The sequence below is a fragment of the Acanthopagrus latus genome, chromosome 22 (assembly GCF_904848185.1).
Source record: "Acanthopagrus latus isolate v.2019 chromosome 22, fAcaLat1.1, whole genome shotgun sequence".
NCBI classification, from domain to species: domain Eukaryota; kingdom Metazoa; phylum Chordata; class Actinopteri; order Spariformes; family Sparidae; genus Acanthopagrus; species Acanthopagrus latus.
The window spans coordinates 23223543-23247045 of NC_051060.1; the positions used below are offsets into that span (position 1 = coordinate 23223543).

A 23503-nucleotide genomic window follows, 5' to 3' on the forward strand; every position below is an offset into this window, starting at 1 on the left:
GACAAAAAAGACGTTAATAATATATCATACTGGGTAAAAATATACATACATAGAAATATTTTAATAAAACAGGTGGAAAAGAAGGGCTACTCATATATTGTGCTCAAATAATGCACGATGTGGTTTTGGAAAATATATCAAAACTCAGAATTTGAATATTTACATTATTAACAACGTCATAATACAAAATCAGAAATATGTATTTTGTCCATAAGTAAATAAACAAGCTGTTCTTGGAGGAAAATAAGGTTCCCAGAAGACTAAACATAAAGTTGTCAAATAAACCTTATGGAGTAAAAAGTACAATAGCCTGTTTGCTTCTGAAGTAGCACAGAGGTAGGCTTATAGCAGAAAAGTACTTCAGTACAGTACTTACGTTAAGATAGACAGTTTTCCAACTATTTATTGTATAAAACAGAATATAAAGTCGCTCAAGGGGGTAAACAGGAGAAAGAGAAACTGTAGTGGAGTCTAACACCAAAGTGCCACAAGAGTCCACCCTCCCCTCGAGTTGAAGACCACCTCCAAAACCCACCACGGAGGTGCAGCTGTCCGTCCTACAGCATCTCCACCTTCACCACCTCACACAAACTCCTGGGGCCCTGCCTGCCTGCCTGCCTGCCCGCCTGCACGGAGACCTGAGCACCACACTCCAGCGCAGCTCCTCCACCTGAGGATTACGCACCAGGAAAACGCCAAAAAAAAACCAAAAATAACAAGAGCAGCCCTGTCTGACTGCCTGAGCCTGAAAATTGATATACATTTTTTGTTTTGTTTGTGTGGACATCAAGAGGACCATCAGGTGGAGGAACAGAAGTCTGGTTGGTTGTGGTGGGGCAGATACTTTTACAGCGACAGTGCCGGCGCGCAGCTCTCCATCCAGCATGCAGGTGATAACGTGCGCACTGTTTACGCTCGTCAGCCTGCCTACCAGCAGCTCCGCGTCGGAGGCTGCTGACTCCTGCCCGGCTGTCTGCGAGTGCTCAGAGTGGAAGACTCAGAGCACCATCTCCTGCTTTGACATTGATATTCTCCCCAGGTTTCCAGCGAGCACGGAGGCGCTGTAAGTAGGCGTACAAAACGCATCTGTAAAAGCGATTGTGCTTGAGTTTTTTTTTTTTTTCTTTCCTTCTTAAAATGTAAAGTGCTGTTAACCCCCGAGGAAAAATCATTATAATATCATGAATATTCGTTCAAAGTGCTCCCACAGGGACTTCCAGGCTGCCTGTGATGTTAAGTAGTTATTCCATTTGAAGGGTATCACTGTCGCCTGTTTCTAACAAGCTGTGCTCCAGTTGTCAGTGTGACTTGTATTCTTGATTTGGTGTGAAATGAAGCCAGCATTTAAATATGTTAAATCAGCTCTAAACTTATGCATACTTGATAATTGGAATAATGCGTTTAAATGACTGTTTCAATTCATTCTTTTGCACCTTATTGTACTAAAACTTGCAGCTTTAATCCAGCATTATAACACCGTTGAAGCACAGAGGTGAACCTGAACAGGTGAGACAAGAAAAACTCTCAAATATATAGTTGATTTTCATTCACTTTTTTACATTATTTTTGCATATTACTCCACAATACCTGGCATCAACGTGTTTTTACTTGTCCCTGTGTCTTGCTATTGTAGATTAAACACAGCCTTTTAAAAAATAGATTTAAAGTATTAGATTAGGAAGAGACAGCAAGAGAGAGAGAGATGTCAGAGGACTTAAAAAGGAGGCTGCAGGGTATTTAAAAGTGTCCGTACTGCGATCATGCACTGTAGACACAAGAGGAACTGTGGAAAACAAAGGAGTACCTACATCTCACTGCATCTTAAAAACTCTGAATTTAAGGACAATTTGAGGGAGAAAAAAAATACACCTATTCGCATGTATTCGTTCAGCTTTATCTTTGATGTGTGTGTACACTCATACCATTTTGTTCCTTAAACAGCCGAGCACACACTGACACAGTATTTGCATGATGGGATCATCTTATCTGCCAGTTATCATGCCGTGCTACAACAGTGTTATGCACAATATGTAGTGGGCGGGAGTCACAGTGACGCCCACTCATCTCTCCAAGAACAAACAGTCTCTCTGGTAACAGAATTAAAACAGGATAATAATTCTACTGCCTTCTAGCGCTGCAGCTAACGACTCATTGCATTAATAATTTCCTCCTGATTATTTCTTTTAACAGTTACTGAGTTTATAAAATGTCAGAAAAGTGTGAAAACCCAAGGTGACGTCTTGTAATGACTTTCTTAAGTCTGATCTCCAAAGATATTTTGTGATGTACATGTGAGCAAATCTTCTTTCACTCATGTGCCACATAAATGAAAAATCCAAGATGAGGAATAACAAAACAAAGCTTGTAATGAGCGTGAAAGTTAGGCAGAGGCTACTTAGTTTCAGACACCAACAGCAGCAGGATATAAAACCAACAAACTTATTAAAGATCGACTTTAACCACCAGCTGATCTGTGTTCGGTCTGTTGTCTCGAGCTTAAAGAATCTGCGAGGAGTCTTGGGAGCCGACGTGATGTAATACGTCAGGGCCGCCACTGAAAAATGCAGCGGGGGTCTTTAACGATACACTTCCTAAATTGCTTAAGTAAAGGGTGAAAATTATGCAATAGAGTGCGACTGGTTTGCCGCGGCCTTGAGCGATGGAAACACATGCCCTCCAGAGGGGCTCCTGCACATGTGTGGAAGCAGAGAAGTGGAGGAGGTAGAAATGACATTTCCATGTGAATTAACAGCCATGAAAGATTAATTAAACATCGCTCTTACTCCGTATAAACTCAAAACACAAACTTCCAATATCGGGATTTCAAGTGTTTACAATAAATGTACATTTTTCACCCCGTGTCACTGTTAACTACAGAGTTTATCGTACAAGTAAGAAACAGTACTTCACCTTTTTTTTTTTTTTTTAACAGAATCAGAATCAGTGACATGTTGAAACATCCACACATTGATCCATCAGCTCTTCCATCTACTGATGATATTTACAGCCGTACTAGCAGAAAACCCTCCAAGGATGTCAGTGTTGGCTCTATCTCTGTCGCTCAGTCCGCTACTGTGATCCAGACTTAAGTTTCTCGATAACTATTGGATGGATTGCCGTGACATGTGGCACAGATGGCCTCGGAGTATAAAGCCTACTGATTCTGTCGTTCCCACAACTTTTACTCTTACTGTTAATTGGAGCAAAATGTCTTGAAATCTTCAGTCCAAAATGTTGGTTTATTTCCATCAGCCTTAGCTGCAGCCGTTTAGTCCTAATTAGTAAATATTATCATGCTAAGAAATTAACCTACGATGGTGAATATTATAAATATTTTTACCATGTTGTAGAAAACTGTCTCTTTTATGATTACATGCTTTATAAATACAGCGAAAGTATCAAAATGCTCAATCCAATGAGCACCTTATAGTCAGAAACTGTGCCTTCAACACCGTGACATTGTGATGTCACAACTGTACGTGGGGGGTGTGTCCTACACAGACTTGTGAGAGCTGACCAATCAGAGCAGACTTGGCTTTTCCAGGTCTTAAAGAGACAGGCATGAAAAATGGAGCGAGGGTGAATAGAGTCGCTAAACAATCAACTAATCTGAGTCCTGTTGTGAACATGGATTGACTTTGAGGATGCACACCTCCAGTGCTGTATGATTGAGGGATCCAGGTGAGATTCCTCAGGTATCACGTGGCCAGTGATTGATGATGATTTATTACTCGCAGACAAAATTCCTTGAAAGCACTGATGTAGAGCTCGGCGGTGATAATTTGGGCCAGAAGGTTCTGTTATGATAATCCTCATTCCTTTCTTACAGTTTATTGGAACATCCCTCCGTCCCAAACACCACTTCGCATCGCCTCCAACAGCACCCATCACATAAAATTATCTCCCGATCATTGCCCCAATTCACGTGTGCACGTGCCTCCGATGTCCCCTGCGATTTCCTCACATTCCTGCCCAAAGTTTACCCAGAGCCCTCCAGGAGGACACAGAGACATGAAAGCATGCCACCAAGCACGGGATCGTCACCCCTCCTGATAAAAATATCTGCCCAAATAAGCCCGAAATAGACTGCGGATTGAGAGGGATGTTCCAGCTGATGAGGCGTGAGGAAGTGTGATTTTGTTGTACACACAGTGAGGAATGAATGACCCTGCTGCCCCGGTCAGTGCGGTCCAGCTCTACATACTCGGCGGTCAGTTTATTTGTGCTATTGGCCTTTTATCTTAATTGTTACATCTGTTCTGTTTCAGACTGTGGGTTTGTTCGTTTGTCAGCACAATATTTCAGAAGAATCATTTCAGATTTCAATGACTTTTGGACTGGCTGAGTCTTGGAGGTTAATTTAGATGAATACTTACTTCTCTCTGGTTTTTAGGTTCAGCGTTTTGGAAAGTATCATCTGCTTTCAGCGCGACATGAGAGGATTAAAATCTCTCTCGTCATAGAAAGTGATTTAAATCATCTCATCTAACTCTCCCTTTTAAGAAAATAAGAACATTTCCCCTAACTTTTCCTTTTAACATCTGCTTTAAACAAGTTTGTGCTCTCAGACTGCCTCCAAAAACGCTTCTTTATTAATACAGCAATTTTGAGATTACCTCCAACTTTCTGCACTCCTTCTGTCGTGAACATCAGAGTTTGGTTAAAAAAAAAAAAAGAAAAACTTTTGTGGGAGAAAATGTGTAAAAGTTCTCTCCGCAAAACAAAACGCGAATGCAAAGCAGACAGAGTGTGTGTGAGTGTGCACATGTTGGTACTTAGAGCTTGGAGTCCCTTGTGTGTGTGTGTGTGTGTGTGTGTGTGTGTGTGTGTGTGTGTGAGGTTACTCCATGTGTCACTGGGAGTCAGGGAGGTGGAAAGGAAAGCACAGACTGCGCTAGCGTGACTCCTGACTGCGTCTGGACGATGCATTCAAATACAATATTTACCTTTTGCAGCACATTTCTCAAACACCCAGAGAGTTCCATTCGAGTGTAATTAAGAGGGAAAAAAGACTTCAAGGGGAAAAGGGGGAGAAAAAAAACACAGCAGCTACAGTCTTTCAAAAAAAACAAAAAACAAAAAAAAAACAGAAATTTCTGGATTGGATTTTAAACGTGTGATAACTTGTGATATTCGCTCGTCCCTCAACCTCTCGTCTAATAAAACAGACTCATGAGCGAAACCCTTTAATGCCGGTCCCTGAATGGTAACAGATGAGCACTGGGATTAATTGTGAAACGAGAAGTGAGACGTCGAAACATCACGAGCTGTAGCTGAGATTACTGGAAACACTGACTGCTTCCAAGCTATTCATTTGTGCCGATGGATCGTGTAATGGAAACTGTTACTGTATTTTCACATTCTGCAATAATTATCTCGCATATTTTTGAGAAAACAATTGGGGAATCATTCATCAAACCTAGAATCAGAGTAATTTAAAAAGATCACCACCTGCCAAGTTCTCCTTTTTTTTCCCATTCGGATCTGATCAGGAAAATGAAGGAAGACAGTAATATCCTAGCATCCTGACCGACATGACGTTTAGGATTTTTGTGGAGACATCACAGGAGTTTACATTGAATAACACGGGAGAAAGTGCAGGTTGGAGTGCGGAGCAGGATATGTAATTGTAGCCTCTCTCTCTCCGCACACATCCAAATGAGACAGAGCCACAGTAAACACAGCCATGTTGTCAGTCCAGCGCTGAAAATGTAATAAATTATGTGGCTTCTCCCCACTTCAAACTCAATTCCCAACATGTTTGTTTGCTCGGGTTTCCATCCAACATGACAAATTGGAGGAGCACTCTTCTCCTCGAAGCCTCGGAGATGGGCTCATTGGTCTTCTCCACCGCGCTCCAGAGGGTGGAAAATAAAAACTGCATGCTGGTTATTTGGGTTTTGAGCGCGATGGCGGCAGCGGTGGTGGTGGTGGTGGTGGTGGCGGTGAAACACCACCCGGTTCTGACAGAGGGGTGTCTGGTGTCAGGGTCTGCTCTGCGTCCCGCTGTTTGTTTGAGCTTGTCAAAGTGTGTGCAGGGTGCCGAGCACCACGCATCCACTGAGTGACTGACAAACCCCCGCCATCCCAAAACCCCCATGTGAGCATGATTCAGACTCGAGGGCCAGATCTCAGCCTCTGAATTAGTCTATTGTTCCCCTGATGAACCAAAGGTGCATGCAATAGTGGCTTGGCATTTTTTTTTTTTTTGTTCCTTTTTTCCAAGCGGACACATACGTTGTTTCCAGTTTGAAGCAGGATGCAGCGGTATAAACAGTGGACGTGCATCATGCTGCAGGGTGGCCGCGGGAAGACAGCATCACAGCAACACATGTGGATGCCATCTTAATCTTCTTTCCTCCATTACCATGTTTTCATTCCTAAATCCACCACAATAGAATCTGCAGCAAGATCACAGGAAAGGAATAACACATTTTCATTAGGGGAGTCGAGAGAACTCTCATAGTCAGACATTTCTGGGAGTTTATTAAGATCAGTTTCACTCTCATTTCTGTCATTTATTAACATGAGTCTACAGTCAACAGCCGGTTAGATAAATAAGTACAAAGGCTGTAAAGAGGCCTGGCTCTGTGACAGCATCCACATATCAGCACCTTAAAGCTCACTAATTATTAATGAGTTATATCTCGTTCGGTAAATCTTTACATACAGCCAAGTGGAAGACATTAGGCAGCCAACACAGACTCAGGTATTTCCCAGCCAGGATGTAATCTGGCGCATTTGTCAAAAACCACCACATGTCATAGCTTTCGTATGATTCAAAATGTTAATTAATGAGCTTAAGATCTTATTTGTTTTTTACTTTGGACAGAGACAGGCGTGCTGTTTACCCCTCACTTTTAGCCTGCATGCTAAGTTATGCTAACTCGGTAAACAACTTGGATCAAAATTCAAAATACTCTCTCTGTCATCACTGAACTTCTGGATTCTCAGGTGTAACATTGGTACTAATGTGTCCTGAACAGTGCGGAGGTCTCGTCTCAGTCTGTGTTTTGCTTTGGTCTTAACTTCACTTTCTGAAACATCGTCCTAAACAGACCCAGACATTGTTTGGTTTGGCTGCCGGCTCAGGGTCCAACATGATCCAAGGCTTTGTTATTTTCCAGTGTTTCTACAGTACGGGCGTCTGTTTCAGCACTCGCTTCAAAGAAACCTTTTTTATCTGAACCTAAAATATATCGTTGTCAGGTTTTATCTGCCTTTCCGTTTCTCTCCTCTCCTCTTACCTGCACGGACTCTGTCTCAGCTCCTCTGTAGAATTAATGGACGAGAATTATTCCACGTGTGAAATTAACTTTTTGATAACAGAATCACTTCAGATACGAGGAGAGTTTTGCGCATTTTTTCAGTGTCGCTATCGGCTTTAGGAAACTTGACTTTCTTGCTAAGAAGGTTGATGCCAGCGATGTCGCCTTTTTCTCTTGGAGATTTAACAAAATATTCCACTGATGTGTGACGTCAGGCATCGGCTCCCTCGTGAAGTGGTGGAAGGACTTGACCTGAGTTTCCAAGTAAAGTCAAGAGGCCGTGTTCCTCTGACGTCGTGGTCAGGGTGGAACGCCTGATCAACGTTGTGCTGCTGTGTTGCAGGTCATATGAACGTAGGGGATCTGACAAGTTGTCATATGGCAACTGATTATTTATTGGACAATGAACATCTGGAGGGGACATCAGGTCATTTTTGGATACATTTGATAACTAATTAGGTAACATTAGCATCCAGCCGCTTCCTAGCTAACATAACCGTCTGATTACATCCAGTATCGTTCCCTTCCAGGCTTTAATTAATGTGTCCAAGATATGAGTTGATAGTAGGAAGGGGCTGAATGCTAACGTTGGCTAATGAGTTATTAAATATGTTGTTTCACTGTGAAAAATGTCCTCATGTCCCTCCGGATTTTCACCAGCAGTTGGTCAGATTCCCTAGAAAAAATATGGTCACAGTGAAATATGTTTTTGACGACTAATAATGTCTTTTCATTTTCTAACCAGATGGCTCTTTGAGACGCGCCTGTCATCCGTGCCAGCAGATGCCTTTTCCAGCATGGTCAACATCTCAAGGATGTGAGTGCCGACTGTTCGGTTCAAGGCTCGCACACTTTTCATTAGCTGCTTTTCAAAACACAAACTCTTCACAGTCGCCCTGATCCACCTGTTGTCTCTCAACTGCTTTGCTTAAAAAAGGTGGGAATCCATCCCGGTCCCAAAACTTGCCCACCAGTTTCCTTTCTGTCTCCCACCCAGGCAGATGATACGCTCTCTGCTTAGCATCACCGCCGGCTCCTAATCACAGCTGGAAGTGCTAATGCGTTCCTTCAAAAAGGAATGTAGGTCCTTAAACCGCAGCGGGGTTGAGACGTAGGCTCGGTATTCCAGCAGGGCTTTTCGGGGTGTGTGGTGAATTAAGGCTCCCAGTAGAGGTGAAGTCTCTGTGTAGAGGTAAAATATACACTTGAGCCTTGATCCCTCAGCCACTGAGTCCGACGTCTGCGTCCAAGTCATGCATGAAGGGAGACGGAGGTGTTTTTTTCCCGAAAGCCTCAACCAGCCACGAGTGCTCACAGCGAAGTGTTTCCATTGGTTCTTTGTGTCTTGTCCAGATAAAATGATAGAAAACCAACAAAATGTCAGTCTGAATCTCATCACAAGCTCTTTTTCGTTTTAGTTTTGTACCCTGAGATGTGTTTTATTAACAACTACAAGTAAACAGAATACGAGTTATGTGTTTTTTTTCTCGTCAGTAAGACATTTATAAGCTGAGCTCCAGCACTAAGTCCATGGTTTATTTAAAGAGCGTACTTGTTACCAAGTAATAACAAATGTGAGCAGAGTGACTGATGAATGGGTAATGTATAGGCCTATGTGAGGTGCATACCTGTGAAATTACCCCGTGACTTCGGAGGCCTTTAGACAAGGTGGGTTGATAAATTCAGGAAACAGTTGCAGGCTTGAGGATTTAGAGCCACACACTCAAACTCATTTATGAAAACAGGTCTTACATTTCCCCTTTGCATGCTGGCACAGTTTCTTCATTCTTCCATGTTCAACAGGCGGTTTTAAAAAACATTATTTTGATATCACAAACACGATGTGCACGTTAGATTTGGTGTAAGCCTCGTGTATTTTCTTTTAGATATATTTCGGTGGACGTGACGCTGCAGAGGCTGGAGAGGCACTCGTTCTACGGCCTGAGGAAAATCACCCACATGTGAGTAACTAAAGGGGAAAAAAAAAAAGAAGGGCACGCTCTTTATCGATCTGTATCGATTAGGCTGTTCCTTTGGTCTCCGGAGAGAGAAAGTGCTTAATTTTGAGCCTTGCCAGCAGCAACTGGAAGCGAGGAAGAAGCACATTAGGAGGTTATTTCTCCTCCTGCATCACCGCTTGATGCTTCTCGTCAGAGCGGTTTGTTGCCTCGCTCGCAATTAAAGGAATCGAAGAAAACAAATACGCCTGTTGTGGGATTACCATATGCAAATTAGATGAGAAACAAGTCAATTTGATGAAATAACTTATTATCCGGAGCAGGATAAACGTGTCAGAGCAGAGAAGCCAAAACAACAGCCGGCGTCGAGCTTCTCTCCTCGTCGTCTTCTTCGTGCTCCGGCTCTGGACGAAGGCAGCTCATGGGGGGGGGAAAGTGGAGGAAGGTGCACTCTGTTCTCAATTATGGGACAGAGATTCATGGTTGAGTCTCCGGGTGGACCGCACACTTTCCAGCAAAACACCTCCTAGCACTTCATATATTACTGCCGAGTCTTCCTGCCTACGTGAATGATTCGTTCCAAGCTACTGCAGCTCGTAACACATCGGTTTGTGCACACGCTCCTCCACTACTGTGTGAAATGTAGACGTTTGAGGCTGTAAGTATAATTAAGAGTTACAGAAATTAATCTAACACGATTTGATGTGTGTCTGCATATCATTTATATCTTAATCATCCTTTCTTTTTGTCCTTTTTTTTTTTTTGCTCATGCCAAATTCCAGACATCAAAAATATCCAGACAGAAACGATAATTCAATCTGCCAGTCGAGGGTTGTATCTGTGTTTCTGCTGGTGTATTTTGGATCTCCGGGGCCTATTTGCCACTGATTGGTGTGGTGCAGTTGCCATGCATCAGATAATGGCATCTCTCTCAGGTTTCCTTCAGGGTCAGACACAAATTAATGCTCTGCTTCCTGTTGGCTGCTCGAGGCCGACAGCAGCTGTGGAATCACGACTGCAAGTCGGAGCTGAGAATTCAGAGGAGGGCCGGGTGAAGTTAGTATCGTGCCACCAGCGAGATTAACCACCAGTTTTTAAGAATTTGTTGTTTTTATTGGCAAGCAAAGGCTGCAATAATGATCAATCTATTATATAAGCTTTTCTTTTTTTAAAGTTTTTTATCTTGACAGCAGAAACAACAGCACTTTATTTGGATCACGTACAGGAAACACACTGGGTAATTGGGTTAAAGCTGCAAGGATCAATCATTTTATACGGTCTCAGGTCAAACTAATAAGTGTAACAGTTAAAAGAGTCGCTGGGAGGAACGATGAGCAGACTCTGCAGTTTCTCCTAGCTCTATGAAACTTTATAGCGGCCTCTCCCAGAACGAAGCTTAATTGTTTCGGTCTTCCAGCCTGCGACTCAAAGAGGAAAGACGGCTTCTTCATAAGACTCTGCTGTCTGAATAGATCAGGAAAGACACAAAGATGATTGACCAAAAGTAATAAGGGAAACAGGGCAGTCATTATCCCTTTTTTCTCAAGAGGTAGAAAGCTGACAACATCCAGAATGCACTGGGGATGTTGTCGCCAGCACCACTCCTCAACTCCAGCAGCGGCACCACCAGTCGTTCGCGTCACGGCGCACCTCGGCGTCGCTATCCTCGCCACCTGGCAGCGTCTGACCCTCGGTTCGTCCCTCTCTCAATCTCAATCAGGCGTAACATTTCTTTGACCTCTGGTTTGGTCAAAATAAGTCCTGATCCCGCAGAGTAATGTGTCTCTGCCGCATCCCTCCCGCTGTGTTCCTTTCCCATCCCCAAAGTCAAAGTTCTGATCGGAGCCGCTGTAAATCACCTCCATACTGAACCCCCTTGTTAAAAACGGACCTCAGTTGGGGGTCGAGACAAACTGCACGCCAGCTGCCTCCTCAGTGAACTGAGCCACGAGCTAATTATCTGACGGTAGGCAACCATTTTGCTAAAAAGGTTTACCTTAAAAACTTTATAAGGTGATTATATGTCATTGTTGTGTTTACAGTTAGTTCCGCTGCCCCCAAGAGGCCAAAAAAATAATGAATACTGCTTTAACATGACCACATTTATATGATGGCGTCCAAAAAAAGCCTGCACATTGACATCTATCTACTCTGTGACAGTGTGGGCAGAACGTAAAATAAAAAATGAACTGCCAGAGGAGAATTATCAGCACAATTTAACGGTCCTCTGTCACTTTACATTTATTTTTTTAACACTTTGACTCTCTTAAAGGATCTGAACTGATTCTTATCTACGTTCTTCTCGCTGGCTGGGCACTTTTGTTTTTGCGTGATGATGATACTGTTTCCCTTGGCTACAAGAACCCGATTATTACTTTTTAGAAAAGGCTGGATTCAAGAGAGCTGACCTTTTTAAGATTGCTTAGTTAACGTGACCAGCCAACCATGGCAGAAGAGAGAAAGGACCACCCACAGAAACACAAACTTTATCAATCGGAAAAACAAGTAGAAGGAAATCAGATTCCCAACAGTCCTGCACTGACTGACCTTCTGGAAGTCACAGAGTTGTGACAAAGTCTTGTAGTCTGCTTTACCGACGGCGCGCTGATTATATAAGCTGATGCGCCGCAGTATTTCAGTGCAGCCTCAGTCTTTCTACACCAGGACTGGGAAGATGAACCTCTCCCACTTTTCGACTTGCGCTGACCCGACCCCGTCTGTCTGCTGGGGCGAGTGTGGTTTTGCAAAGGTGTGTGAAGAAGGGCCAGCACACAGGATCCAGAGCAGCACAAGGCTTCAGACAGCAGAGAGAGAGGGAGAGAGGTGTTCGGCCCAGGGCGGACCAGAGTAAACACACTAATGAAACACTAATTGGACTCTTACTTCCGGTCCTGGCTGTCTGCACTGAGTTTTCCCTTCTCTTGCACACTGGCGTGCACCTTATTCTGCCCTGTCAGCAACTTTTATGACAGTGCATGTTTTCTGAATGTGTCTTTTTTTTTTTTCTTACCTGTGCTCCTCGTCTGTTCTTTCAGAGAGATACGTAATGCAAAAAGTCTGACCTACATCGACCCAGAAGCCTTTAAAAACCTCCCAAACCTCAAATACCTGTGAGTATTTTTCACTGCATGTTCTCTCTTAAAAAAAGGCCTTCTTATCATTGACAACGTGAAGGTTAATCACAAAAGAAACGACAGAGTGTGTATTTTAAAGAATGCCTCAGTCTGGCAATCATTTAGACAGTTTGATCTATTCATAGCATCGTGTGTAACAGTGGGCGAGACTGAGTCACGCTTCATTTGAGTGTAATGTAGCAGCACAGGTGGGCTTCAGAAACGTGACTGCACCGCAACATTTGACAAGAAATTCAATGTATTTTTGGTGTGAGAATGAACAATGTCAAACTTTTTTGAATTCTTGACTCACAACTCATAAATTATACATTGTTTTCTGCATTGCAGGACACAAAACTCTGTGCTTTAGCCTGATCTTGGCTTATTGGTGTCAAACTGATTAAATCACATGTTGTTTTTCATCACATCTTTACGTGAACCCTCCGTTGTGTCTTCTGAACGTCCTAACTCTTTTCTATACTTTGCCGTTCAGGGGGATTTTCAACACTGGACTTACTTTCTTCCCCGACTTGAGCAACATCCACTCCAACGACATGAACTTCATACTGTAAGTTTGCTGTAACTTTTCACTGAAGCACCCTAATCAATAATTATGCCTGCTAAAACTGCTACTTGTAGCAATTTTTTTTTTTTTTTTTAGTGACAGCAATTTATTTGCAGCATTAATTCAGAGCCATTACTCTAACCATCATAAACCAACGAGGCTGTCGGCAGGATGATAAGCCTTTATCAGCTGTTTCGTGCACAATATTTCATGCTGTGGAACAGAGAGATGGATGGAAACGTTCTTCCACTGCAAAGACAGCGTTTAGGGTTTCATAATTTTTTGCAGTGTCATGAGGAATAAAGAATAAAAGGGCACTGAAAAAATATCGTCTCAAACACGCTCCTCTTTCTTTGTATCTGCAGGGATGACATACTTTTGTTGGCTAACACAAAGTTAGCATCGATCTTGTTCCCTTGACAAAAAGCCAGAGTGATTTTATAAATTGCAAAAACAAATTTATGATACTTGCACATTTTGTTCAGCCAGATAATCCTCACAGATGAACGGAGTAACACCACTTTTTTAAGATTTTAAGAAGCGTAATTGCAATCGCCAGAACAAAAAGGTAACGTTAAGTTATAAACAAACTACTGTACACACTTTACTATAAATCGATTAATCCACAAGTTGTGAAGTTAGAATACTTAGTTCAACTAAAGTTCACCTTTACAGACGGACTAGAGAGTAGATGAGTTTCCATTTTGGTGTAACGACTTTACCTGGTCGAAGTTATACTCCAAACATATAGGGGGCAGTATATTACCGACGTAACCGCTTACTGCTGCTAACTGAAGCTAACCAGCTCAGTTAGCCGTACAGGTAGCGGTCGTGCCTGGGTGCTCGGAAGCACTCGGGAAGAGTTGGCATTTGCACCCTCTAGCACAGGAGCGACGGACTGGGATGGGAGGATGCTAGCTGGTTAGCATGCTAACCTCAACACAAGCTGCGTATTTACTGACTGACACTAAGGAACCAGAAGTGCCAACACGCTCACTGATTTTTGGTTTTAAGGACTCATTTCTGCAGAACTAAAAGGGGTGCAGCATTATAGTGTTTATGGGAAATGTGGTCTTTTGATTGTGTGTTATTGATATACAAAATGTCACATCCAATGTGTGTGTTTCCTTGTTGGTGGGTCTGTCAAAGCGTCTGTCTCTCCACGGATAACCCTCTGCCTGAAATGTGCCACAACATCACATCTTGTGTCATCACCCTCTCAGCTGCGATTTGATTTTCCTACTGACACATAATACTTGAGAATACACACACATCAATTACATCCCTCCCCCTCCGCTACTTTCCAGTGAAAGCTATTAATTTACAACGCCACTCCATCCCTCCCTCTTTTTCTTTTTTTTTTTGGTGTCTTCCTTTCGCAGGGAAATTGTTGATCATCCCTACATCACCGAGATCCCGGCCAACACGTTCCGTGGCATTACCAGCGAAGTGCTGACAGTGTAAGATATCTGCAACCACACGGACGCTGCACACGTACAGATATTGTTTACAAATTGTGAAAATGCAATTACATGTATATTAGCATCATACACTTGTGAGCCTGTAACTTTAAATACAAAGTGAGTGCTTTGTAACACCAGTATCGTCCTTTATTCCTCAATTCAACCCAAACCCTAAAATAGACGCTAGATCGGCCAGAATTACCTCACTTTCAAAACATGTCCTCACTCTGAACTCACTTGGATCTCGCAAAGGACAGCAACAACAAGTACACAGACACTCACACACAACGGGCAATCACATGTTTGTGGTTAAGTCTGGGAGCGAGGGAGGATGTGTGTTTGAATCCACAAAACAGCAAGTTACTGAAACTGTTGGGCTAAAAACCGCAAGATTGCACAAACAGACCTCACCATGAAAATGCTAAATAAGTAGGTCCTACTTATCTGTCAGTGCGGCGTGGAAACGGATGAAGCATTACACATGGAAAGTGTATTCATTCAGTTGACTGGTTATCAAACCTAAAGAGACAAATTCTAGTAAATGCTATTTACTTATGTAACTGTGAAATAAAATAAAAAAACATTTCGTTGCAGGATGCTGTACGGAAATGGCTTCAGAGAAATCCAACATCACGCCTTCAATGGGACCAAGCTCGATCAAGTGTAGGTATTCCTGAAAACCTTGTTTAATACTTTTAACAACTGTTGGAGGAGTAAGAGTCGATTTCTTTGGAAATAAGGTAACGGTAATGAAGCTTCGGCTAGCTTAAAGACTGAAACACCCATCCATCGAGACGCATTTGCAGACTACTCTCTGCATTTTGACAGGACTGATAATCATTTAGGTAGGAAATAATAATATCAGTGCGAGCAAATTAAAATTAAAATTCAGACAGAGGAAAAAAAGAAACAAATATTTCATTGCTTATTAATTATATGACAGATATTATAAATTGTTACCGAATATATTTATCAAGATATCAGAGAAAGACCCAGAAAGACATACAGGACTTGACCTCGGTGTCCTCGGTGGTCCAAAGGTTAGAAAATCCACTTAACAGTCCGACAAAGCTGAGCTATAAACCCCTGAAGTCTCATTTAATCTGTACAAGAAGAGAAGTGTAACGACAACAAGCTGCTGGTTTACCGGAGGTTTCCCTTCTGTTTACGGTCTTCAGCTTACGTCACGTTAAGCTAACAAACTGCAGGCTGTAACTTTTAATAGAGGGGTATCAATCTATTCTGACATTTTTTATATATTCACAAAAATGTCAAACTATTGACACAATGTTATGGTGTCGTCACTTCATATTAGGTTCAAAGGTTAACTGTCTTTTTATGAAATTCAATTATTAAGTCACATTTGGTTGTTTTCTTCCACTGGGACATCAGAGTCGGTCGATTCAGAGCTCTTACATTCTTCAAAAAATAAGGTTTGCTGAGTATTTTGTCTGGATTAAATCACTTTTGACATCTGTTATGTGTATTTCCTTGCCCAAAATGTACACTACAAAAGCAGCTGAGTATCTACTGGCCGTCTCGTATGTACTTATAAAGGGCCTAAGCCCAGCTCTTGATTAGTAAGCTGGTTCTCATGGGAAAATATTGCTTCCAAAAGAGGGTATCAGGAAGTCTGCATTAAGAGTTCCCCTCTCCCATACACTCAGTGACACTGGGTCTGTGTCGGACTGAATAAAAAAAAAAAAATCTAATTTCTCACTTGTTCTGTGTATTTAGTCGCCTCCGTTGGGCTAAATTAAGAGAGAATGAGGACATTTCTTTTTCTCTTTTGTTGCAACATGTTTTTCTTCTCCTTCTCGTCAAACCCCCCCAATGCTCCAGAATCCTGCATATTCAGGATATGAGGTATTAATGATATTAATTTCCAAACCCCCTCTCCTCTTTTACAACACCTACACACATCCCAGGTTCTTATAAGAGCCTAATTAAGCCATTGGTCTGTTACTAGTGATTGCTCGCACATGGGTGTTTGTGTTGGCGCCTGATCTGCTCTGAGGAGGAGAACTGATCCCAGCACAGCCCGACCAAGACAAACACACCCCTCACAGGTCTATTATCCTTATTAGATTTAAGGGGATTCAGGGGGGATGTGTAGCGAGGTTGCAGTGTGTTTAAAGAGGTACGCCATCACATCTTACACCGTCTAATTTTGAATTAACAAATGTCTTCTGTCATGTTTCACCGCTGGAATTAAGAGAAAATAAAGAGACATGTGCGGCGATGAGGCTCGGAAAAATATTATGCCACGCTGTCAGACTGATTGAAATGTGAGGGAAAGCTTTACTCTTAATAAACTTTACATTTCTGCTTTTCCCCGTCCAGCGACCTTCACAGGAATAAGTATCTTACCACGATGGATGAAAGGGCTTTCGCAGGCGCCGTCAGCGGCCCCACGCTGCTGTAAGTACCTGATGATTTGAGCCCTCTTATCAACTCTGTATTAACACATATGGGATTTTTAAGCACTGAATAAATTATATATATCATTGACCAGTAGCTTTTCTGCAATTTGGCAGCTGCATGATTTGCATTTCCATGAATACAAACCCTAGCTTTTCTGTAAACATTTTTTCAGATGTAATCTCCTGCTAACTACAAACAAAACTCTTATAAAATATGCCTTGAAGTCAAAATGCATGCTCAGACACAAAGTTTGCACACAACTCATGACAACTCCAAGCTCATGAGATATGAACTGGGTACAATAACACCTAGCTGTAACGTGCTACCAGCTAAAACTCTGTCTACGATAATGATAAAAAACAAACTAGCAAGTTCATCATTTTGCTAAGTCAACAAAACATCACGCAAGTGCGACACAACCTCCTCCTCCTCCTCCTCCTCCTCCTCCTCCCAGCAGTCCAGAGCTGCTGCGGTGTAAACATCAACCCTCCACGCCGCACCGTGACGCTACAGGTGTCAGCAGTCACAGGTTGCTTTCAGGAAACTATTATCATTACCTGAAGTCACACAGCACAGAAACAAGAGGCTTGAACAGACCAACCATCACCCATAACAAGTTAATGTAAAGTGGAAATGATACTGAAGCTGAACTCTTTTTCTATCTGTGCTACTGTAACTGATTCCGTATCATCAACAGCTTGACATTTTGGGAAATTCGGATTTGCACAAACTCAATATAAAGTGTTACTGAACGACTTTTAGAGGTGCTGGGAGGCGGATTGTGTTACTCGTGGACAGAACTTGGCTGGTTGTTGCAGCGCTCGTGCTAAGCAAACCGCCCGGCGGCCACTCTGCTGGCGGTGATCATCTTCTCATCTTAACTCTCAGCAATAAAAACGTCAAAGTATTGCAGTTTTGAAAGGTCTTATTTCAGATGTACATGCAGCAAACCACTCTGAAGACATACGTATCAATATGTAACAGGCCTAGTTCGGTAATTTAATTATTCACACCATGTCAAATTAGATTTAAACAATTTCCTCACTCGTAATGTGCAGACTATATGAGACATGTCTGTGAAAATGGGATCGTACATCATCAAAGAGTAGAAACGATTCCTCCACAGCTGCATCTTTGACCGGGAAACATGAAACCCATTGTGTGCGAGCGTGTGAGGGAGAAACTTCCGACGTTTCTTTGACGCTGTCGTGTGCTTCTCGAGGTTTTAAGCCGAGCCCCCTGATTTTCAAAAGGTGTTTGATAGTCTCTACCACGGCTATCTAGTTGCTGTTATGGCTCTGATCTTGCCATTAAGCGTCTGGTTTGGTGGACGGGGTTCGTGCACAGGTCTTCTTCCTCTGCTTCCACTGAGGAACATGTCCTGAGTGAGGTCACCTCCATGAGGTCATGAGCTAAACATCTGGGAATGACAAAATCAGACCGACACTCACAGAGTCTGCACTGCTATTTTTTTTATTTTTTTTATAGCCTTACACAATGGGCCCCACGAGAGGAAAAAAGAGCAGAGGACAGCGAAGTGAGGAGAGCAAATGGGACTAAAAAAGAACAATTGAGCTCTCAGCAAATGTGAAATTGTTTAGCTTGAGTTTCTTTTATTTAATCCAATTAACGAGCAGATACGGTGACCGAGGGGTTTAATGGGTTAGGAAACTAAAGAAAGCAAAGAGAAGTTGTCCCCTACTTGGCCCCTCGACGGGGGAGGAGTGTCCAGAGCCGGACGGAGGAATGTCCTGATAATGGGATCACACAGGATGTTGGTGAGATTGTCAATCCCCCTGCATGTCTTTGTCCCGATGAGTTTGAGCTGGCTTTGGCATGACGGCCGAGCACAAGAAATACAGCATGTAATTGCTTAAAGATGATGAAAGAGTGGAGGAGCTCACTGTAGGAAACAGATGGAGGCGGTTGTTTAATCCTGGTCTCATCGTGTCTGGGTCCTCTATAGACTCGTTGATAGTACGCTTGTTCCAAGAACCGGGTGATTCTGTTGGATGAAAGTAAGAAAGTGAAAGTGGGATTCAGTCACACAACGTTCTCTATATAAACTGTAGGAGAGAAGTCAGAACTTTTAAAGGTTTTCTCACAACGACCACCAAACCATCAGTTAAATCCAAATTTGTCTGTTTGCAGAACACAATCACTCATCAGTGTGGATGCTCACGTTGTTTCTGTTGTAGTCACTGTTCTTGGTGTGGACCAGATGATCCTTGTACGTCCAGAAAGGTGGCAAAAAAAGCAGAGCAGTCTGTGGAAACAATGGATTGAAACATTAGTTTTGACCCATGCAAACAGTTTATCACCTGGCAGAAAACACACATCTGTGAAATCACAAAAATACCTTTTGTAAACGCGACCTGCAGCTGGACAGCAGTTAAAACGATTGCCTCGGGGAAGGCTATGTGGCTGGGTCACGGAGTAAAGAGACCGGGTCACAGAGTATCAGGTGCTGAAGTCACAAAGGCAGATGTAGACATGAATTATTTGACCTGTGCATTGGAGGTGACTTTCATCACCACTCTCCCCTTATCAGAGGAAAAAACAAAACAAATACCTTTATTCATGCATCTAATGTCTCTTGTTAAATTATTCCAATCTTATTCTGTCTTGAAGGGACGTGTCCCTAACAGGGATCACCTCCCTCCCATCCACAGGTATGGATACTCTTCGGGAGCTGAAGGCGCGAAACGCCTGGTCCCTCAAGAAGCTGCCGCCCATCAAGACCTTCAAGCACCTCACCACCGCCAACCTCACCTACCCCAGCCACTGCTGCGGCTTCAAAAACCTCAAAAAGAAACGAGGGTGAGCTCTATCTTCATTTGGTATTGGTTGAACGTACTTACGAGAGGAAGAAAAGTCATGAGGAGGCAACCAGCATCCAGCGAAATGCTCTCGCAGTCTGTGTTTTTCATTTATTTGGATGATCTACCACAGCGAGTGGGGCAGCTGCACTTGCATGTTGTGGATTTTGGCCCGGATTGAATCAACTCCCTGGCGTGTTTACCTATAACCTCTTACAGTGCTTCCATAATTAGTGTCAGTCACTGCTGTTATTGTAGGCAGGAGGTTGAGCCAGACTAATAATGACTCTAAAAACTGGCATCTCCTTTTCTTGAGCTCGACGTATAAATTATTTGATTTGATTTGACACTTAGAGCTCGTGAGGATTCAGGCCAGTTATGTTTTTGTCTAATTTAGGACTTTCTGTATTTTGTGGACTCCTCATGTGTATTTTGTGTGCGTGTGTTTTTCAGCTTTTGGGAGTACATCATCTGTAATCTGACTGCTTTCTACGACCAGCATCAGAAACGCTCCGTGGGGCCCCTCCGCATGCCGTCCCTCCAGGGAGACAGCGTGGCGGAGACGGTCCCAGATCAGGAGCCGAACGATGGCGGCCATAGACAGTCCCAGCAAGGCTGGAGGAAAGGTGACTTCCATGGCAGCCTCCACTACCACGCCTACTTTGGGGGCCAGCCAGATGAGGATGTGGGTTTTGGAGAGACCCTCAAGAACCCCCAGGAGGACACCAGCCAAGACTTTGACAGTCGTTACGATTATGTGGTGTGTGAGGAGGGAGAGGAGGTGGCGTGTGCACCAGTGCCTGATGAGTTCAATCCCTGTGAGGACATAATGGGTTTTGGCTTCCTGCGAGTGTCTGTGTGGTTTGTCAGTCTGCTGGCAGTTCTGGGAAATGTGGTGGTGCTCCTGGTGCTGCTCACCAGCCACTACAAGCTCTCGGTCTCCCGCTTCCTCATGTGTCATCTGGCCTTCGCAGACCTGTGCATGGGGATTTATCTGCTGCTCATCGCCTCTGTAGACCTCCACACTCGAGCCGAGTACTTCAACCACGCCATAGACTGGCAGACGGGCCCGGGCTGTGGACTTGCAGGGTTCTTCACGGTCTTCGCGAGTGAGCTGTCGGTCTACACCTTGACCGTGATCACCCTGGAGAGGTGGTACGCCATCACCTTTGCGATGCGGCTAGATCGTAAGCTGCATCTGCACCACGCGGCAGTCGTGATGCTGGGCGGCTGGATCTTTTGCCTCGTCCTGGCTCTGCTTCCGCTCTTTGGGGTGAGCAGTTACCAGAAGGTCAGCATCTGTCTCCCAATGGACACCCAGTCCACAGTGGCTCAGGTCTACATCCTGTCTGTTCTAGTCCTCAACATCTTGGCCTTTCTTGTTATCTGCGCTTGCTACTTCAAGATCTACTGCGCAGTGCACAACCCTCACTACCGTTCTGGATCCAAGGATACCAACATCGCCAAGCGCATGGCTGTCCTCATCTTTACCGACTTCCTGTGTATGGCGCCCATCTCTTTCTACGCCATGTCAGCCGTTCTGGACCGGCCGCTCATCACCGTCTCGAACGCCAAGATTTTATTGGTGCTCTTTTACCCGCTCAATTCCTGCGCCAACCCGTTCCTCTACGCCATCTTCACCAAGGCCTTCATGGGGGACATATTCATCCTCCTCAGCAAGGTGGGCCTTTGTCAGCAGCGAGCACAACTGTTCAGAGGCCAGACGGTCTCGTCGAAGGGCAGCAGCGGGACATCTCAGGTCCGTAGAGACAAGGAGAAGATCAGGAAAGGTGGAAGCGGAGGCCAGGAAGAGGTGCCCATCCACCTGACGAAGTGCTCGGGACATACCTACCACCAAGCTGCCTGCCAGCAGACAAACCCTGAAGAGAGCCAGAGCCTGAACACGTGAGCCAAACACCAGCAGAGGTAGCAGAGCGAGACCAGGTTCAGGTGGGAGAGGAGAGGCCTTGAAGTGTTTGTGGACAGATCTGTTTGGATATTTAACAGAAAGCTCCAGTATTCTGTATCTGCTTCAGTTTTCAGGGCCAAGTTCAGCTGTTTTCACAATTTGGGCTGTGATGATTTTATGGTTCCAGTTGTTGGAGAATATCAAGTGTCACTGAAACATGAGCCAGACTTCATCTCACTTATAGTCCTTTGTTTTTTGGGAGGAACTCGCTAGAATAGAGCAGAGATCATCGAGCAAGCATATATATATATATATATAGATATATATATTAATATATATCTATATATATAGATATATATATAGATATATATTAATAAAATCTATGTTTTCTTTATATTTTGAGTTTAATTTCAGATTTTCTCTGCACAGTCTGGCATTGATATACAAAGAAATATAACAGATGTTTTTTTAAGCACTTAATTTTTCTCTGATAAGAAGACATGTCCAAGGATTCCTATTTATACTTGGTTATTGTGTGCAAGGACAGCCTGCTGGCTCAGTGCCGTTCACAGTGGAAACTTCATCCAGATCATGAAATTTTAAAAAACACTGCATTTCCTTTTATTTGATCAAAACCTATCTATGTAAAGTAAATACTTTTGATACTTTTGGTTTTGGTGACGTATGGATGAAAACAGGACACATTATCTACAATTTCTTTTGTCTTTTCACCCCAAATTGAGACGTAAATATAGATTAGTATAGTTCTGGACCGTGTTGCTGCAAAGACTGTGTTCAAAGTCCAAGTGGACTCTGATGTTGTTCTTTATGTGGCTTGTACCTGCACCGAACTGATGTATCGCTTTCTTAGATTCATAAAAAAAAAAAAAAAACATTGGTGTACTTTAATCTTTATGGTTTTTGTGAGATCTCTAACAAAACCAAATATTGATACTTTCACTGTTTCTTCCCCCACATTGAGCCGACAAAACACTTTGCAGAGGTACGTCCTCATCTCCAGAGGGCATGTGATCCAATTACAAAAAGTAAACACAAGACATATTTTGAGTATTAGCAATTTTCTACAAATTACAGACAGGTATGATAATCACAAATATATACTGTTAAAGCCTTTTCTCTCCTTCGGAATGTCATGGTTGTTTTTCTTGCATGATCGTGATATTTTTCCATCCTCTTGCGGAAACATGTGACTTATACAATCAGCAGAGATAGCTTTGCCTTCGCAGGGAGAGCTTTAAGCAAATACAGCTGAGACACGTGTGTGCTGCGCCGCTGTTTCTCGTGTGATATTGAGCTATTATGAGTTAAAGGACACCTCCTGCCTATGGCAGCGTAACATCTGGTTAGCATTTCATCTGCTGGGTGACATTTTTTCTAGGAAACATACAGATGAACGGGGGGGACTTTTCCAGGAAGGATGGATCATTTCAAACCTTTTTTAATTGTGCTTGCAAGTCTTTGTCGAGCTGTCCGGTCAAATATCTTCACATTGTTTCGGTCTCCAACGCATCAGTGAGTCTGAAATGGTTAAAAACCTCAAAACTGGAAGGATTTTCTAGTTTTACATTTGAAAAACATTAAGAGTGGCATCTGCTCGCTGTGTTTCAGACTTGACTCGCACCGTAAATTCCAAACAGACTAACAGGACACATTTCCAGCTGAAATGTTTTCCACGGCTACATGTCCATCTCTTCCAATCATCCATTAACAGCGACCCAGCATGGACCCTTCAAACGCTAAGCACACAGAGCTGGAGCATGATGTGCCTGGCTGCGTTCGTGAGGGCCTCCTCCCTCCCACTGCCAGTTAATGTTAACTCACAGTTCATAGTTGTTTCACAAGTGTGTGCCTGTCAGGGTCGATCAAAATCAAAATTTCTGCACATTCGCGTGAGTGACGTGCAAATCCCGATGGCTTTGTTTTCTCGAGGCATCGGGATTATCGCACAAAGTATCGGAGCGTT

At 43.3% G+C, this 23503-nt stretch overlaps 1 protein-coding gene and 1 long non-coding RNA gene across 2 annotated transcripts; one reads left to right on the forward strand and one right to left on the reverse strand.

The window, feature by feature from the left end:
- Positions 1 to 852: 852 nt before the first annotated feature.
- tshr (thyroid stimulating hormone receptor) lies at positions 853 to 21812 on the forward strand. The gene is made up of 10 exons (XM_037087507.1): positions 853 to 1063; positions 8014 to 8085; positions 9155 to 9229; positions 12262 to 12336; positions 12833 to 12907; positions 14287 to 14364; positions 14962 to 15030; positions 16711 to 16788; positions 19423 to 19611; positions 20064 to 21812. Exons 1-10 carry the CDS (start codon positions 885 to 887, stop codon positions 21517 to 21519), a joined length of 2346 nt encoding a protein of 781 aa, XP_036943402.1. The 5' UTR covers positions 853 to 884; the 3' UTR covers positions 21520 to 21812.
- LOC119013123 lies at positions 18249 to 19275 on the reverse strand. Its single transcript, XR_005072694.1, has 3 exons — positions 19151 to 19275; positions 18903 to 19057; positions 18249 to 18796 (listed from the first exon to the last, which is right to left on the reverse strand). It is a non-coding gene; the product is annotated as an uncharacterized LOC119013123 (long non-coding RNA).
- Positions 21813 to 23503: the final 1691 nt, after the last annotated feature.